Source organism: Cavia porcellus, unplaced genomic scaffold, assembly GCF_034190915.1.
Source record: "Cavia porcellus strain 051 isolate PalLab524CR breed Dunkin Hartley unplaced genomic scaffold, mCavPor4.1 scaffold_10, whole genome shotgun sequence".
In the NCBI taxonomy this organism is placed as follows: Eukaryota; Metazoa; Chordata; class Mammalia; order Rodentia; family Caviidae; genus Cavia; species Cavia porcellus.
Genome location: NW_026947493.1, coordinates 2,533,785 through 2,553,431, shown reverse-complemented (window position 1 = coordinate 2,553,431; position 19,647 = coordinate 2,533,785). Strand labels below are relative to the sequence as shown.

Here is a 19,647-nt window from a genome sequence, read left to right as displayed (position 1 = left end):
CGAGAAGTCTGCTGTAATTCTGATGGGTGTTCCCTTGTAAGTGATCTGTTTCTTGTCTCTGATGGCTTTTAATATTCTGTTCTTATATTGTATTTCTGGAATTTTGATTATTATATACCTGGGTGTAGCTCTGTTTGGGTTGTAGATGGCTGGGGTCCTGTATGCCTCATACATCTGAGTGTCTTTACCTTTTACTAAATTAGGGAAATTCTCCTGGATTATTTCTGTGAATACCTTTTGTAGTCCATTTGTTTGTGTCCCTACTTCTTCTTTTATGTTCTTAATTCTTAAGTTATAGATCCTTTTATCATCTCCTAGCCTTTGTATTATTGCTGTTTGTTTTCTTGTTATTTTTAAGAAGTTTTTCATTTCATGCTCCCATATTACAAATCTGCCCTCCAGTTCAGATAATCTATCCTTAGTTTCTTTCAAGCTGTTATGCCAGTTTTTGATAGAGTTTTTAGTTTCCTGGTAATCTCTTTGAACCTGCTTCAGGTATTCTATGTTTTCTCTATTTTCTCCATCAAACAATTCTCCCCTTTTTTTCTGCTCTTCCATTCCACCATCTGTTTTTTCTTGGGTGGTGCTTAGCATTTCTGTAACTATTCTATTTATTTCTTGCTTTATTTCGTTAAATACTTCACTTTTGAACTCTTCTATGAGGCTCCGGAGATACTGTTTTATGTCTATTGGTGCCGTGTCTGATATTGCATGTTTTCTGTCCTCATTCTCCTTTGCATTTACCTTTCCTGGATCAGTGTTCTCAGGATTGGGGACTGAGGACCCTTTCTTGTTGCTCCCTCTTTCCATACTTTTTGTTCCTTCCATACAAGCGTATATAGCAGGCCCAGTTTTTTTTTTTTTTTTCTTCTTTGTCTGTTACAGTTTGTTTGAATCTGCCAGCTAGGTGTTCTCGCCCACTGCAGGGTACTAAGGAGACACAGATCTGGGCAGCCTCTGCTGGGCCTGCCCCTCCCGGTCACCTACTGGAGGCTTCACTGCTAGGGTGCACCACTAGGCGCAGGGACCTGGTTTGAGCTAGCCTACTGGGTCTTAGTCAGCATGTAACCCAGGCCAAGTACTCCACACCAATCCCGCTTGAGAGGGGATTATGTGACTGAAGTCACTGCAGCGTCCTGTTCTAGCTAGTCTGTCCAGTCCCAGAATGTCCTCTTTTGGAGCCTCCTAGTCGATGGAAGGGTCCCCGTTCCTCTCATTCACTGCAGGTCGATGCAGGGCTCTCTGCCAGTCCTGCTCTCAACTCCGTTCGCCGATTCCTGCTCTCAGACCTTTCGCAGGTCTCTCTCCCTGCTGTGCCGATTCAGATGCAGCAGTAGCAGCAGGAAATTGAAATCGTGGCTTCCAGTGCCAGGGGTTCCAGCTTCCACGCTGAGATTTTATCTGTTCCGGTTGTAGCACCGGGATTGCATTTCCAGGTGGTTTCTCTCAGCTTAGTTTGTTCCTGGGTTGGCAGGGTACATCTCCCCTTGCTTAGGACTCCTCACACCACACCATTCCTGGATTCTAAGCTGGGTATCTCAGAGAGCCTCTGTAGCTGCTGTTATCTATCCGCCATGTTCTCCTGAAGGTCCTGTGTTTTATTTTTAAGGCCTACAAAGCAGCAATGCAGACACAGTGGAGCTGGGTCCTACAACTCTGCCAGTGTGTGGAACAGCACATAAAGGAGAACACTGCGTATTTGGAGGTATGTGGGTAGAATTACAGCTTCATTAGACAGCCTTGGGCTTGCAGCTGACTTTTGGAAATCTTCATGATTTATTAGTATACATAGACATGTAGTGATATAACTGAAGTCTTCCTTGTAGGACAAAGGGTTGCATTCATATCCTGCAGGAGAGATGCAGCCTGCTGTTAAAACAGAGATCCTTTAAAGACCCGACACACTGTACAGTCTTTTTATTTACAAACATGTCTCCAATTAAGGAAGTGTTCTTCATTATGGAGAGTGAACCAAATGAGCTCTTCATTTTATTTTTTAGGAGACTTAAGATATCCTTAGAGTTCCAGCCTCCTTAAAAATTAACAGAAGCCTAAAGTAAAATAGACCTTTCATCAAGATAATACAGAGTCTAAGCTCAGTACACACCTGGAAACCTGAGAGACTCAGTCCCCACTGAGAGCCATCTAAGGTTTGGGGTGGTTGAGTTCAGAGGAAGATGAGTGTATTTTTTTATGCTTTATTTTGTTCTCAGTTGTGAGTGGCACATAGGACTTGGGCACCCTTGTGCTCTCTGCAGGCAACTAGCACACTGAAATCACATTTTATTTTTCTTAGTTTTTCAGTGATGCCAAAGAAGCTACTGATTATCTAAAAAATCTAAAAGATGCCATTCAACGGAAGTACAGCTGTGACAGATCGAGCAGCATTCATAAGCTGGAAGACCTTGTCCAGGAATCAATGGTACTGACCCAAAACCCTGTGTGTCATTGCTAACATTTACTAACAATGAATGCTTTATTGTATTTTTATATGTGTAGAACTTTGTATTTTTTTGGCATTTGACATTTTCAATTCATTCAAGTAAACATTTAAACACTAGTATTTTTGATAAATTCAAAAAAAGTGTTTTTTTTTTTTTACGTGAAAGCCTTCATGTTTTAAAATACTTTAATGGTGTTCTTTGTATGGGTGTATTTAGTTGTTCATTTCACAAATACTTGTTAAAAATATTCTTTGTCCTGGCACTGTTTTGGGATGCAGAGATGAAACTGTGAACAAAACAGACAAAAATCTCTGCCTTTGTGGTGCTTGCATGTTGGAGGGTAGCTAAACAATGCAGGTTACATGAGCAGAATGTATGTGTTATGTTCCATTTGGGAACTGCTGGAGAAGGGAAACCACCAATCCACTTGAGGGACTGAGCAAGGATGGAAACTGAGCGCAGGTAGTCAGGAGTGCTTCGCTGGTGAAGTTTCTGTGTGAGCCCTTGGAGTATGTATCTTTTACTTTTTAAAATCCATTCTCTCGGTTGCTTAGGAGGAGAAAGAAGAACTCCTGCAGTACAAGAGCACAGTGGCAAGCCTGATGGGGAGAGCAAAAACCATAATCCAGCTCAAGCCAAGGAACCCTGACTATCCACTCAAAACCTCTATCCCCATCATGGCTATCTGTGACTACAGACAAATTGAGGTACTTAAAAGTCTTGAAAATAACAGTTTCTGTCATTGTCCCTTTTTTGTTTTGGTTTTTTGAAACAAGGTCTTCCTGTATAGTTCAACTGGCCTTGAACTTAATGTGTAAACTGGTCTGGCTTTGATGTCAGAGGAATCCTCCTGCCTCAGCATCCTGAGAGTGGGGATCACAGGTGTGTGCCTCTACACCTGGCTTATTCATGTGTTTTTAAAAAGGTATCAAAATCCTCGTTTATGATAAAGTTTTTGCATCTCATAAAAACAATCTCAGGATTGAGCATTAAGAGATTAGTTAATGGTGCCCTCATTTAGTTGTTCTGTTTTTCATTTAAAACTAGATAACCATTTACAAAGATGATGAATGTGTTTTGGCAAACAACTCTCACCGTGCTAAGTGGAAGGTCATTAGTCCTACTGGGAATGAGGCTATGGTTCCCTCTGTGTGCTTCACTGTTCCTCCACCAAACAAAGAGGCAGTTGACTTCGCGAATAGGTGTGTATGCATTCAATATTAAATGTAGCTGGTTTGGAGGCTTTCTGAAGATGAAAGAAACAGCCATGCTCTCTAGGATCAAGGTTTAGCATGTTTGCAGAAACTGCCATAAAAAGACATGGTTTCTATCATGTTTCAGAATTGAGCAGCAGTATCAGAATGTCCTCGCTCTTTGGCATGAATCTCACATAAACATGAAGAGTGTAGTGTCCTGGCATAATCTCATCAATGAAATTGATGGTGTTCGAGCTAGCAACGTGGCTTCAGTAAGTATAAGTGTACACATTACTTTAGTCCTCAGGTGGAGTTGGTATTTGCTAGAGTAAGATAGAGTCCAGCAGATACATGCCTGTTCCCTAGATACAGTGTTACCTGTTAATGCCTGACATGTACAAGACACTTTCTGAGAATTAATGTCCTAGTCACTATCCTCATCCCTGGGACTAAACACCTGACACCCACAATGTAAAGAAGGAAAGGTTTATTTTGGCTCATGGTTTAAGTTCATAGTCAGCTGGTTCTATTACAAGAAGTCGGAGCTGATGGACCTGGGCAGTAGAAAGCTGCTCACATCATGGTGCCAGGAAGCAGGTGTGAGGAAAGTGCCTGGGAAGTAGACACCCCTCCAGGTTAGAACCCAGTGACCACCTCCTGTTATGAGGAGGTCTGCTGTATTCCACCCCCCCTCCCCCAATTTGGTTGCCTTCTAAAAGTCCTGTCTGTGAGCCCATGGGGTTTTTGAGGGACATTCTTGATCTAAACCATAATCTAGGGAACACAGGTTTCATTTCATGCTTTCTGAAAGATAGGGAGATAGGGCATACTATTTAGACATACAGAGTACTGGTATAGTTTGATTTCATTTATTAACTTTCATTGACTTGTTCAATTTGACTGATTCCAAAACCAGAAATTGCTAATAAAAAATGTAAGGAATTTAAATGGTTCTTTTATTTATGACTGTTAATGTAAGCTGGAATATGCCATGAGACCAACTTGAAATGGATATCATTCCTGTTTAGCCCTTAATACATTGCTCTTTGTTCCTTTCAAGATAAAGACAATGTTGCCTGGTGAGCACCAGCAAGTTCTGAGTAATCTACAGTCCCGTTTTGAAGATTTTCTGGAAGATAGCCAGGAATCTCAAGTGTTTTCAGGCTCAGACATAACACAACTGGAAAAAGAAGTTAATGTATGTAAGCAGTATTATCAAGAACTTCTTAAATCTGCAGAAAGAGGTAAAGTATAAGGATTTCTGTCTTTTATCCCCCAGTGGCTGTTTAGTGTGTTCTATTTCCAATCTCAGTGGTGATCTCAATCTTATATATATTGCACCACTCACGCTGCCTATGATAAACAGTTGCCCAGCTACTAGAAAAAGTATGATTTAGTGATAGGTATTTGGCAGGCATACAAATTCCTGGGTTTAATCCCCAGCTCTGCAAAAAAAAAAAAAAAAAAAAAAAAAAAAAAAAAATGTCTGATATAGGACAATGCAAAAAATAAAATGACTCATTAACTTCTGAATGATGAATTAACAAAAAGGTGCCAACCATGTAGTGCCAACAAATGATGAAATTTCATATACTTTCAACATTTTCAGTTTTTCATGGTAATAGAGTAGTGATCCTTCATATTTCAGAAAAGTAGATTTTCCTACATGCACAGTTTTATAAAAGCACAGCAAAGCAAAAGGTTTTGTTTAGTTAACTATTATTAAATACAATTTCTGAACTTTTGATACTGGAGATAAGTGATTTTATTAGTAATATCTACTTTATTAAGTCTTGAACATCTAACACATTCCTTACCTGCTTTTGTTCTAAATGATTTTAAGAGGAGTAAAACAGAACAGTAAAATGAAGCAAAACAAAACCATGATGGGATAGTAGGAAATCCACAGTTGTTACTATATAACATATTGTAATCCTCTAAATAGTTGCCTAGACTGCTGTTCCCAGGCCTGCACAGTCATTCAGACAACGTAAATGCCAGGTTTCTTCACTACTCCAGTTATCATCCTCTCAGCCTGGGGTGCATCTGGTTGCTTAGGGGTAGTGGGAGGGAGGTAGAGGTGACTTCCTTGCTCTTCTCCCCGGACAGCAGGTCCTCTGCTGGCACACAGGGAGGCCACCCAGCTTCCTTGCTGCTTCTGCCTGGCTGGCTCAGCCTCTGCTGGCACATTGTGGGTGGTGAGAGTATGGCTTCCTTGTTGTTTTTCCCTGGTGGCTGGTAGTGCTTTTCATTTTTAAGTATTTATAGTTTTTGTAATTCACCTGCAATATAATTTAATTTTTATGAACTTTTATGTTATCTTTTTATAGAAGAGCGTATTTATTTCTTTGGGCATCATAAATCAGAAACTGGTACTTCAAGGGCATTAGAGAAATTTTATTAACTCTTCTTAATTTTTAACAGTCATTTTAAGGTTTATTTCCTTCAGGTGAGTTTCTGATAACAGGGATTGTTCTGAACTATTAGTCTGACCAGCTGTGACTATATAATAGTAAAGCTTTTGCTAAAACAAGAACAAGGGCCCCCAAAGTAGAGAAGATATTTTCTAAATAACATATTTATCTCCACAGAGGAGCAAGAGGAATCCATTTATAATCTATACATTTCTGAAGTTAGGAACATTAGACTTCGGTTAGAGAACTGTGAAGATCGGTTGATTAGACAGATCCGAACTCCTCTGGAAAGAGATGATTTGCATGAAAGTGTGTTCAGAATCACAGAACAAGAGGTGAGAGTTATACATGTGTTAAGAAAAAACAAGTTAGTTTCTTAGTGCCCCTTAAATGTCCCCTCTTGTAATTTCTTATGTGCTCAGCTTTGCACATTGGTTATTTGGTGAGGTCAAATCAAGTATTTATTGGTAATTGTAAAGCAGGATGCTACAGTTCAGTTCCCTTTCTAGCCAGGGAAACACAGGAGCAGGTATCCTTCTTCGCATGCTTTTGACTTCACAGCCTCACACTCTGGTGTGCCAGAGTGCTAAGTTAGGTGTTTGGGTTTAAGGACACACCAACAGGTAGGAAATTGCATTGTTAATTGTAAAGCTGGAATGCCATATCTTAACCTCTTGGTTGAAGAAAAATTGAAGAATATGTAAATGTTTAAGTCAGAAGTGATAAAGTAAAATGGGTTTCTAAATTGTTTTAAGAAAAATATTCCATTTGACATGATTGTGTAATATCTATGTGTTTTTTTTTTTTTTTTTCATTCTGTGTTTTGTAGAAACTAAAGAAAGAGCTGGAACAACTTAAAGATGATTTGGGATCAATCACAAATAAGTGTGAAGAGTTCTTCAGCCAGGCAGCAGCTTCTCCGTCCATGCCCACCCTGCGATCTGAGCTCAGCACGGTGGTTCAGAACATGAACCACATCTACTCCATGTCCTCTACGTGCATAGAGAAGTGAGTGACTGCTGTATTCCTGCGTAATGTGCTTCAAACAGCCCTCATCTTTGTATGCTGTTAATTTAAAAGTTCATTTTTATGAACATAAATGTCCAATTTTATTTTGTCTTAAGAAATACATTAAATATCTATATGGCTTTTGACAATTCTCCATGTTGGAAGAAGATGTGCCTTAGAGATTTGTGTATAGCAATAGTATGATCTTCCCACATTTCATTTCATAGCTTGGCTGTGGTATCTTACAGGTTCTTCTCTCATTCTTTGCCCCAACTAGTGTAAAGACTGTCTTATGTTAGAATCTCTTTTCTTAAATACCACGTGTGAGGTAGACGTGAATTAGAGTACATGGTGTCAGTCAAAAAAAGTAAAGGCTGTAATGGTTCATGCCTGTGATCCTAGTCCTCTGGGAGGCCGAGAAGACCTCAGCCTCAGCAGCACAGCTTAGTGAGTCAGCTAACCCATGTTTTGAGGGGAAAAAAACCCCTCGGGAGTGTAGCTCATCAGTGCAGAGACCCAGGCTTAATTTTCAGTATCCGGCCTGCTCCCAGCTAGATGGCTGTCTGATAGCGAGTGTGTTTGTGGAGTGTTCTTTGATGAGTACTACACAGTGGAAATGGTGCTTTGGGAGTACATTATGCAAGAATAAACATTAACAACAGGGGTTATGATTTATTTCCCTTTTAAAGGTTGAAAACAGTCAATTTGGTATTAAAAAACACTCAAGCTGCAGAAGCCCTTGTTAAACTCTATGAAACCAAACTGTGTGAAGAAGAAGCAGTTATAGCTGACAAGAATAATATTGAGAACTTAATAAGTACTTTAAAGGTAAGCATCTTACTTGTAGATATTTTTTAATTCGTATTCCTCAAATATTTCTCCTACATTGAGTTCATCTTAAAACATAAAGCACCAGATATCCAACTTGTACTTTCAAATGTATTTGTTCCAATTCATGTGTCTGTAATTCTACAGCTTACTGTAAATATATGCATTAAGTTATTTTAGTTTGAATAATGCACTTTTCATTTGAAGTTTGGACTTTTTGTGAGCACCTTTTCATAGATAATTAGTGTTAATGGCAAGAGGAATTCAAACTAAAAATTAAGTTAATAGTAATAGAGATAGCTAATTTTAAGATACCAAGACAGTAAAAACAGTAGTTAATCTAAGAAAGTGAAAGCCTGGTAATTGTACTTGTATGTATCTGAATTTCTGCATATAAACCACCAAATAAAACTGCTGCAAAGCATTGTAAAGTTAACTCGATGATTTTTAGTGCATCTATTCATTTTAAACTGTGGGATTAGGTAAACTACTGCAGATATAGGTAAAGAAAATTGTATAGCTCTTACAAGACTAGCAATGTAATTTTATTTTGTACATTTTTAATTGAAAATATAAACAATAATTAAAAATAAAAGAAAAGTAAAGCATAATAAAAAACATACATTTGGGGATTTAGCTCAGCAGCATAAGCACCTGCCTTGCAAGCAGGAGGTCGTGAGTTCGATCCCTGGTACCGATTTAAAAAAAAAAAAAAAAGTTAAAAAAAAAATCATACATTTGGAATTCTTATTTATTATCTTTAAGACCACCTCAGATTTAAAGGCTACCTTATTGCACGTTTAAAGTATATTATAACAGTGTGGTAGTTCATAAAACACTATTTTTTGAAAAAATAAGTGAAAAAATAAACAATGGGATCAGTAACAAATAATAGAAAAAACTTTTCTATTAATGAGGTAACAAACTAGCTTATGGAATGTATTTTACTGATATGCATAGTTTATTAGGTAAGACCTTATAAAACTTGTCATTTTTTAAAACTCAAAGTGTGAAAGGGTGGTCAAATATTCTCCATTTAATAAGGTTAAAGCTAGTACAATACATGAAAAGTAGTCTTTTCTTTATCTGATTTTATGTAGTTATTGTTAAGTAAGTTGTAACATTAGGCAAATAGTGTGTTCACCGTGACTGGCTGGTAACATTTTTGTAACTCTCACCAATTGGTGTATCTTAGCAATGGCGATCTGAAGTAGATGCAAAGCGGGAGGTGTTCCATGCGCTGGAGGATGAGCTGCAGAAAGCAAAAGCCATCAGTGATGAAATGTTTAAAATGTATAAAGAACGAGACCTTGACTTTGACTGGCACAAAGAAAAAGCAGATCAGTTAGTTGAAAGATGGCAAAACGTCCACATGCAGATTGACAACAGGTCGGTATTCTTTTTGTTCAGTTTAAGCACAGATTAATGTCTGCATATACTGAAGAAAATCTAGTTTATCAGGCTTTTAGAAAGTTCCAGTATATTAATTATAGGGCTTCTACCCAGTAATATTGTTTTCTTACATAGTATATTTTAGCAAGATATTAAACTTCAAGGTGAGCATGTTTACCTCCAAGTTATTAAAACTACTGATGTATTCTGGCATTTGCATTGATAATCTATTTGCCTTTTTGTAAGAAAAAGAATATATTTCTGTAGTTATTATCAGTCAGTATTCAAGTAACTAAATCATACATCTTTTAATAGGGTTCTATATAGCAATATATATTTAGTCTAATAAATATGAATAAATTAAAGTGTTTTGATGTTCATTTTAATTGGGGATACAAGAAAGCTAAAGTTACTTGCTCGATGACTAAATTAGAAACATAGAAGTGAATGGGATGCTTTTAGGGCCCATTAGAAAAAAAATTGGTATCTTTTCTCATTTATTTTTATTTTTATATTAATATAAATTGAATGCTTTGTGATATTCTCTTCTTGAGCAGTAAAATGATTTCCATATATATTATCTTATTTCTGTGAAATACCTGACCCACAGGTCCATAGGTCCAGTGTGTTGAGTTTAAAATTGTACCAACAGGTATTGAGGTACAGCTGAACCCACACTGAGCATTCATTGAACTGTCTTCCCATTTCAAAATTGAACTGTTGTTTGATACAAGTCTTGGCTTTCGAGACATTCTGATTGGTAAAACTTATGTTGAAGTCTCTAGTTTTTCCTCATTTTGGCATTTGTGTCTCAGCCTTATCCCTAAAACAATCAGTACAATTGTGTTTCCTGAGAGCTGGAGTAAAGAATTCACACTCTGCTCTTGGCCAGCTGCCAGCGTGGTGTTCCCCTTGGACACAGAGCTCAGTGGTTACACCCACCCCATACTGTGCTGGAGAAGCAGAAGGCAGTCCTTGTCTCTCCCTTCCCTGTACCTTCTACTCCTCATGGATTCTGGGGGAAACTGTGACTGTTCCATTACTATTTTCTTAGGTTACGAGAATTAGAGAGCATTGGGAAATCCCTGAAGTACTACAGAGATACCTATCATCCTTTAGACGACTGGATCCAGCAGGTCGAAACTACTCAGAGAAAGATTCAGGAGAATCAGCCTGAAAACAGCAAGGCTTTAGCCACACAGTTGAATCAGCAGAAGGTACATCAGAAAGATCACTTGTGCTAAGGTTGTCTCTGCACTTGATCAGTCGCAAGCTTTATCTTCCTTTCCTACGTTAAAACAATAACAACTCTTTAGAGAAAAGTGGGAACGTGTAATAAATTCTAAAATCCTGCTACTCAAAACCACAAATGCCACTGGCTTTTATTGCCTTGAAGTTGTTTTTGGAAGCATTGATAATAAAGAAGAGGCATGTTGGGATATGTTTTCAAATTTCTATGGAAATCTTTTGGATATTTTGCTGGTCACAATAGTTTTGTGGGTTCCTGCACAATTGAAATGCCTTAGAAGTAAATGTTAAGCAGTTATATTGGACAGACCGTTGAATGCCTTAGGACTTCCCTTCCATTGTTAGGGGCCAGCAGTAATTTCTAATTCTGTTTTCATCAGACATGGGTGTAGCCGAGAGTGTCAAGTCTGTTGGAATAATTGCTGTGGAGTTTCATAATTTCTGCTTTACGCTGGGGATTTGGCTCAGCTGCATAAGTGCCTGCCTGGGAATCACGAGGTCATGAGTTAATCCCTGGTACCGAAAAAAATAATTTTTTTGCTTTGGAAACTTTTGAGAACGGGACCTTTACGAGTCCTACTCTGGTGGTTTACAATTTTCCTACAGTGCAAGTTGTGTAGTGAGTGCAGAGGGCTCAGGAGCTGGGCTGCTAAGGGATGTGAGTATTTCTTAGTAGCTAAGCATTTAAGTAGACTAGCGTAGAATTCCTTTTCTTCTGTCTTTTAAACTGTTACAGATGCTGGTGTCTGAAATAGAAATGAAACAGAACAAAATGGATGAATGTCAAAAATATGCTGAACAGTACTCGGCAGCAGTAAAGGTGAGAAGGTTCAAATTAGTCAAATTTAATACTCAGGTGTGTAATGCTACACTTTTAAGGACATTTCACTCTGTTCAAATGTAAAGAGAGGCTCCATATTCGCACTTATTTTATACTTAACTAATAATTCTTTGTAAAATCTGGAGTCAAGCAAAAGCCCCCCTAATGGATTTATTCTCTCTTTCCCTTCTCACCAGGTGCATAAGTACATGTGCCGCCCTAACAAAACACACAACTCAGTGAACAAACGCTCTCACACCCATCACAGCAGAAGTACATAGCTCCAAGCCTGCTTTCTTATCACTTCTCTTCTTTAACACTGACAGAAGCTCTGATTTTCTAACAAGATGTTTCTCATACTTTTTGGGTTTTTATTAATGACTCTTTAGTGTTCAGCCACAGTTCCATTCCTGACCTAAGGACAGGGAGCCTGACTGCAACTACAGTCATGTAGTAAATGCTTTCATAAGCTTCCAAAGAGACTTTACTTACATGTAAGAGACCAACTTACATGTTTCTTGTTTTATCCCAACCTTAGAAATAATTCTCAAAATGTAGTTTTAAAATATTTTCTTTATTCACGATTAATTCAGTGAAACTAGGTCCCAATTCCCTGGGCTGATTCCCTCCATAAGCTTCAGGGCATTGCTTTAATTTTATCATGCTGACCCTTCCTCAGGACTATGAATTGCAAACAATGACCTACCGGGCCATGGTCGATTCACAGCAGAAATCTCCAGTGAAGCGCCGAAGAATGCAGAGCTCGGCAGATGTCATTATTCAGGAGGTAACAAAGTGGGTGGGGCAAGGGCTGTAAAAGGAAGAAACAGCATCCTAAAAATTAATTTTATTTTTATTGTGATGAAACATGCATAAAACTTACCGTTTTAAAGTATGTACTGTAGCCAGGCATGGTAGCACACACCTGTAATACCAGCACCTGGGAGGCTGAGGCAGGAGGATCACAGCAAGTTTGAGCCAGCTGGGGATACATAGTGAGTTCAAGGCCAGCCTGGACTACTTTCAAAGACCCTGTCTCAGAAAACCAAAGAAAAAAGTGTACTTTCATGATATTCTAGTGCATCACAATGTTGTACAACCTTTACCACTGTTCACCGTTCACTGTGCACTGTTCACTGTTTACCACCAGAGTGCTTTTTAGTACTGCATAGCAATATATTTTATTGTGTGTTTTAGAAAACCATTTTACCATCAAGATGAATTCAAGATTAGTTACTATAAAGAAATACATACTTCATAATTAAATTTAATGGAAGTATTTCATACAGTGTGGACTGGCTACTCAGTCACCATAAATTGTAGGGGATTTGTGTGTTTTACTCTCCCAAAGCCTTGATAACACTGTAATTGTTACTGAAAGTTCATTCAGCTTGTTAAGAAAATTATGTTTTTGTTATTATTTTTTTTCTTGCAGTTCATGGACCTGCGTTCACGGTACACTGCTCTGGTCACACTCATGACACAATACATTAAATTTGCCAGTGATTCATTAAAAAGACTGGAAGAGGAGGAGGTAACAACTTTGGGTGGTTAAATAGAGAGCAGCTGAATACAAGGGGGGGCTGGATACAGTTTGGGGAAGCAGTGACAAGTTCTGTGATCATGTACATGACTGACACAATATGCAGGTAATTATTTCATTGTTCAGCTACGGTGAAAAAGAGTGATGGCCATGGATTTCTGTTCGTTTATTTTTAAAGATTCTCTCAAACAGAGTATTTTTAAATTTTCACTGCCTGTGGGCTGGTGATGTAGTTCAGTGGGAGAGCATTTGTCTGTCATGACAAATGCCCTGGGTTCAGTCTGCAGCATTGCAAACAGACAAACGAAAACAAATGCAGTTTTTTTACCTGAAGACTCTAGTATGATGGTGTCACTGTCAGCGGTGCTACTTAAGTTAGAAAATGTGGCAGTGCGGCAGAATGGTTTCAGCTTTGTCACAGCTGAGAATTATATTTTTCTAAAGTATTGCAATTACTGTTATGTTGTCTACAGAAATACTACACGAACACATTTATCTTATGCATTTTAAGTGAATGTATATCTTCAGGGAAATTATTATAATTTAATTATATTAAGACATCAACTTAAAGCAGTAGGAGTTTGTATAAAACATGGCTATTTTTAAGTATTGTGAGGATTAGGCCTTTATATTTTTGCCAAAAGACATGATTCATGATAAAAAAGATTAAATATTCTAATTTGGACTTATAAGCTTTGACTCTGTCTTTAAAAATTATATTCAGAAATAGATTAAGGAATTGTAAAAATAAATTGTCATACAAGGTTGTTGTTTATAATCTTGAAGGAGTTACTCCTTTCTCTATTATCTTGATAATGCTTTTTATTCCTAGAAGAACAGACAAAAATAGTAGACTAAATTCTGAAATAAGTGAATTTTAAAATCTAGGACATCAGCATTACTATTGGATTGTTGTTGAAATACTGATGGTGATTAGAGTTGATGCACTTCATTTCATACGCTGAAAGACCAGAAAAAGTACTAGGTGCCTATTAGATCTTACTTTGTTTCTGAAACTGTGAGTGTTTTTGTAAACTATTTTAGTCTGTTCTGCAGTAACATTTTCTGATGCTAAATCACTAATAGAACTAATTATAAGACTTTATAGCAACTTTCCATTAGTGATCAGGAAAGAAAACCAGAATACATGTGATGATCATCTTAATAATTACCATGCGCCTCTTCCATAGGAAAGACCATCCATAAATTTTTTTACCTTTTTAATTTTTGAGAAGTCTTATTCCATGTTAAATGATATTCTTATCTTTCAACTTGTATATATAATAATTAAACATAAAGTAAAATGTCTTGCTTTCTGATGGTACATATGTGATTATACATATATGGCCTGTTTGGTTTCATTTTTTCTGTTAAGGCTAGAAGTTGATAGAAATGATATATTTTAAAAGGCCTAAAATAAACAGAAATCATGATTATAGATCTTTGAGAGATCAAAGATCTGTAATGAATTGAAAATGAAAAACAGTATATTTATGGAGATGATGTACAAAGACTGAAATTTAAATAATTGTAAACCCCACCACTTAAGGATCATAGTAATACAATGGCCTATAAAAGATCTTTAGCCTTCAATTTTTAGACTCTAAAGAGTGGTGTTTCTGAAAGTCTCGAGGAGACAAAGGAGCAGCCTTGTTTTAGAAGCAGAGTTTTTCATAATCATAAAATCAAAGATAGGTGCCCATTAATTTAATAAATAATATTAAATTAAAGAAGTATCATAGAGTGTCTGTAAAGAATGTTAGATTTGATGAAGAAAGTCTAGTTTATGTTGAGAGCAAATTATATATTGTATCAGGAAAAATTGAGAAAAAAATTGAAGTTTTTATGTGAATAAATCTTAAGATCTCTAATAAATGAAATTAACATTTGATCTAAATTATTTTAAGTAACTTTTCTAGCATTTGCTAAAATATTTAAAGTTACCAGGCAGTCAAAGATTATTAACAAATCATGAAAACGACTCTAAGTACATATTGAGGACTCAGGCATAGATGCATTTTTTTCCTGAGGAAAACAACATGACCAAGGCAAAAAAAGTGCTCAAAGTCTCATAGCAATAACTAAGTTTTAAGGAAAGTTTGATAAAGAACTGAGAAGCACTCTCTTAGAAGTAATTAAAAAAATATTCTAAATAGGTAAAATACTTTAGTGTTCCCGAGAGTTGACCTGATCCAAAGAGCAGTGCCTTGAGCACAGCAGGTTGTGTCTTGCTTTGTCTCTGTGTGAATTCTTAGGAAAACTGCATTTGGGTTAACAAAGGAAATGACTGAAATTTTTGTCAAAATTACTGGAAGACAGTGAATTAAAGAAATGAAAATAATACACGCTCTGTAACAGAAGTGGCAAACCTATGGCATGCATGCCACAGCCTGCAGTGTATTATCATTTTAAGCTCTTAAAAGGTTTGCTATCACTGGTCTATAATGAAATTAAATTCTGGAAATTTACTAAAGCTTCTCAATGAAATCAAACCTGCTACTAAAACACTTTCTTTACTCCTGCTTAAATTGTTGCCGGCTATGGTGACTTTGAGTTGCTGATACTAAACTAACAAATACTGATAAAGTCTCTAGAACTGATCCTGGATCATGTAGTTCTGTTGGTGTGAACTTCTGCCAGCTAAGAGTATCATATCTGTAAGCTAAAAATATCTGTATCTTATGTAACAATTAGAGATGAATCCTTGAGTATATTTAAAATAAATTTATATTATCTTTGTATTTGTGAGGTATCTAGAGGTTCTTGTCCAAGTGGAGTCATAAAAGGCATGTCATTAACCACAACCTTCTCATCTGTGAGTCATGAAGCACAAATTACAACCCTTTAGGGACAAGGGCTGCCTTTGCATTAGCACTTTCAATGATTAGAATTAGTATCATGTAGTAAGTATAAACAAGAAATTTAACTTGTGAATTCTCAAGTTTTTATGTAATTTCCTCCTTCTGCCTGTTTCATATTATGTTTGAATTTGGCTCTCTGTTCTGAAGTTCTCCGTTCTGATTTTTTAACCATAAAACATCTTTTTAGGCAACCTTTGGGCTACCTGCTGAAAACTTAAGTTGTTTTACATTATTTGATTCCTGAAAGCTGTGTTTTTCTCAGTAGATAGAAGTCTTTTCATAAAAGCAGAAAGAGCACTGCTGTGAAAGTGTTGGTATCCTTTTTGTCTGTCACCCATTGTGTGAGTTTGTAAATTTTCCACTTCATCTGTAAAAGATTGTATATGTTTGTAAGGCCCTTTCTTATTTTAAAAGCATGAGTTAGATTATTATTACTATTTTTTTTTGTCTTTATTTCGGTACCGGGGCTCAAACTCACGACTGCCTGCTTGCAGGGCTGGCGCTTATGCTGCTGAGCTAAATCCCTAGCAAGTTAGATTAATTTTTAAAGTGAAATTATTCCTGATAGGCAAAATAAGAATCTTCAGAAAACCCACCATGAAGGTTTTCTGTCTTTGCCTACTGCTGATTTTCTGAATTCAGTTCTGGTGCTGGTGCTGGTGCTGGTGTTGGTGCTGGTGCTTGCTCTGTGTTGGGTTCTCTTGGCCTTGTAAATACTCAAGGATGTTGAACAGAACAAGTTTGACACTTTGAAAACATCTCTTGTAGATGAAAAGGTGTAAGAAGACTTCTGAACATGGGGCATATACAGATCTGCTTCAGCGTCAGAAAGCAACAGTGATTGAGAATAGCAAACTTACTGGAAAGATAAGTGAGTTGGAAAAAATGGTAGTTGAACTAAAGAAGCAAAAGTCTCGAGTAGAGGAAGAACTTCCAAAGGTCAAGGAGGCTGCAGAAATTGCACTGAGAAAGCAGCAGAGAAACGTAGAAGACATTGCTCTGCAGAAGATAAAGGCTGAGGGTGAAGCCCAGCAGTACCGCAAGGAGCTAGAGACCATAGTGAGGGAGAAGGAAGCCACAGAGCAGGAGCTTGAGCGGGTGAGGCAGCAGACCGTGGAGGCAGAGGCCAAAAGAATAGCCGTGGAAGAAAATCTCCTGAATATTCGGAATCAGTTAGAGCAAAACACCTTTACAAGGAGAACACTGGAAGATCATCTTAAAAGGAAAGATTCCAACCTGAGTGATTTGGAGCAACAAAAAAATAAGTTAGTGGAAGAATTAAGGAAAAAGAAAGACAGTGAGGAAGAACTCCTGAAGCTGGTAAAGCAGATGGAAAGAGATCTTGCCTTTCAAAGACAGGTGGCGGAGAGACAGCTGAGGGAAAAGCAGAGGATTGAATTGGAGGCAAGAAGGAAAATAAGTGAAGTTCAGTATCCGTATGGAGAAAATACATTGCCGGCTTGTGTAATCACACAGGCCAGGTCCTGTAGGGCAACAGAAGGTCTTCACAAAGAGTGTGACAAACAGAAAGCAGAGGAACTCAAACAGCAAGTGGATGAACTGACTGTCGCCAAAAGAAAGGCTGAGAGGGACATAAGAGAACTGAAGTATGAGCTTACTGCCCTCCAGCTGGAAAAGACTTCCTCTGAGGAGAAGGCTCATCTGCTAAAGGACAAGCTGATTGAAACAAATAATGCACTAAAGTGTCTTAAGCTGGAGCTGGAAAAGAAGGATCAGGTAGAGGAGAGGTATTCTCAGCAACTCAGAGAACTTAGCAGGCAGCTGAACCAAAGCACAGATAAAGCGGAAGAAGTCACACAAGAAGCAAATGATCTCAAAAAAATAAAGCATAACTATCAGTTAGAATTAGAATCTCTCTATCATGAGAAAGGGAAACTACAAGGAGAAGTAGACAGACTCATCAGGGCACGTGATGTTGCTGAGAAGGAGATTCAGCGGTTAAGTTCCCAAGCTCATTCTGTTCAGGATGAGAAGTTCTCTAATGAAAAGGGACAGCTCTGCCAGAGAAAATCAGATCATCTAAAGGAGCAGTTTGAGAAAAGCCATGAGCAGTTGCTTCAGAATATTAAAGCTGAGAAAGAAAATAATGATAAAATTCAGAAGCTCAGTGACGAATTGGAGAAAAGTAATGAATGTGCAGAAATGTTAAAACAAAAAGTAGATGAGCTTACTAGGCAGAATACTGAAACCAAATTGATGATGCAGAGAATTCAGGAGGAATCAAAGAATATAGTCTTAGAGAAACAAGCCATCCAGCAGAGATGCGAGGTGCTGAGAACCCAGGCCGATGGTTTTAAGGATCAGCTGCGTAACACAAATGAACACTTACATAAACAGACGAAAGCAGAACAGGATTTCCACAGAAAAATTAAAAGCCTAGAAGAAGACCTGGCCAAAAGTCAGAATTTAGTAAGTGAATTTAAGCAAAAGTGTGACCAGCAGAACATTGTCATCCAGAATACTGAGAAAGAGGTTAGAAATCTGAATGCTGAACTGAATGCTTCTAAAGAGGAAAAGCGACGTGGGGAACAGAAAGTTCAGCTACAGCAAGCTCAAGTGCAGGAGTTAAATAACAGGTTAAAAAGAATCCAAGATGAACTGCACCTTAAGACCATTGAAGAGCAGATGACTCACAGAAAGATGGTTCTGTTTCAGGAGGAGTCTGATAAATTCAAACGTTCAGCAGAGGAATTTCGGAAAAAAATGGAAAAGTTGATGGAGTCCAAGGTCATCACCGAAAATGATATATCAGGTATTCAACTTGACTTTGCATCTCTTCAACAAGAAAACTGCAGGGCTCAAGAGAATGCTAAGCTTTGTGAAACAAAGATTCAAGAACTCGAAAGACAGCTCCAACAATACCGTGAGCAAATACAAGGGCAGCATGTGGAAGCAAATCATTATCAGAAATGTCAGAAGCTGGAAGGTGAGCTGATAGCCCAGAAAAATGAAGTTGAAAAGCTGAAGCAGAAAATGGACCAGCAGATAAAGGAGCACGAACATCAGTTGGTTTTGCTGCAGCATGAAATCCAGAAAAAGAACATTGGCAAAGACTATAGCTACACACCAGACTTTGAGCTGACCATGAGGGAACATCAGCACTCTGGAGAGGTCCCTTCTAGGAATGCGGGACCCCTTCACTCACATGTAGGGGCTCCTCTACTCAGATGGCCTCAAGAGCCACAGCAGGTAGGGGAGAAATGGCAGCAGTGTCTTGGTGAACAAATACCAAAGGAAGTCCAGTTCGGGCCACCACGGGCTCCACTCGAGAGAGAGAAAAGCCAGCAGTGTTACTCTGAGTATTTTACTCAGACGAGCACTGAGTTACAGATAACTTTTGATGAGACAGACCCTATTACAAGAGTCTTAGAAATAGAGAAGATAAGGGATCAAGCCCTGCACAGCTCCAGACCACCTATTAGGTATCAAGATGACAAACATGAGATGGAATTGGTGAAGCTTCTGACCCCCTTGGAGGTATATTCTGTTCTGAGCCCATATCAGCTAACTATTGTTGACTTTCTTTAATTTCTTTGATTTTCTCTATGAAATTGTTAACTATTTTGAATGTGTTTGGCTCTCTGTACTTCAGAGAGGACTGCAGTGCTTCCCAGTGACTTACTTAAATTTTTACTATAAATTATCCTTTTATGTGTGAATGAGATGAAACACAAATCTAATGAGTATCCTATTATATTACGGAAATATATTTTGAAAACTGTGGTTCTAAAAAAAAGCTGGTAGAACCAAGCAGTTAATTTTAACTTTCAATATTTTTTGTTGGCGCAATTTCATCTCAATCATGCAATTTTAATATCTTTAATTGTATTACCATCTAAACTTCAGGCTCTTAAAATAATGTTACTTATTGT

General features: G+C 37.7%; 1 protein-coding gene across 31 annotated transcripts in view; it reads left to right on the top strand.

Annotated features, from left to right (window-relative positions):
- Positions 1 to 19,647, top strand: part of Dst (dystonin) — a 455,117-nt gene that overhangs the window by 269,659 nt on the left and 165,811 nt on the right. For 29 of the 31 annotated variants that reach the window (XM_063256887.1, XM_063256895.1, XM_063256898.1 and 26 more), the window contains 14 exons: positions 1,610 to 1,705; positions 2,297 to 2,422; positions 2,999 to 3,151; positions 3,492 to 3,646; positions 3,786 to 3,912; positions 4,701 to 4,884; positions 6,232 to 6,389; positions 6,884 to 7,062; positions 7,752 to 7,890; positions 9,086 to 9,279; positions 10,337 to 10,499; positions 11,267 to 11,350; positions 12,030 to 12,137; positions 12,786 to 12,884. In XM_063256887.1, coding sequence (XP_063112957.1) covers positions 1,610 to 1,705; positions 2,297 to 2,422; positions 2,999 to 3,151; positions 3,492 to 3,646; positions 3,786 to 3,912; positions 4,701 to 4,884; positions 6,232 to 6,389; positions 6,884 to 7,062; positions 7,752 to 7,890; positions 9,086 to 9,279; positions 10,337 to 10,499; positions 11,267 to 11,350; positions 12,030 to 12,137; positions 12,786 to 12,884 — 1,965 coding nt within the window. Of the gene's footprint in view, positions 1 to 1,609; positions 1,706 to 2,296; positions 2,423 to 2,998; positions 3,152 to 3,491; positions 3,647 to 3,785; positions 3,913 to 4,700; positions 4,885 to 6,231; positions 6,390 to 6,883; positions 7,063 to 7,751; positions 7,891 to 9,085; positions 9,280 to 10,336; positions 10,500 to 11,266; positions 11,351 to 12,029; positions 12,138 to 12,785; positions 12,885 to 16,522; positions 19,253 to 19,647 lie in introns of all 31 variants that reach the window. The other 2 variants (XM_063256911.1, XM_023561740.2) reach the window with 1 other exon arrangement.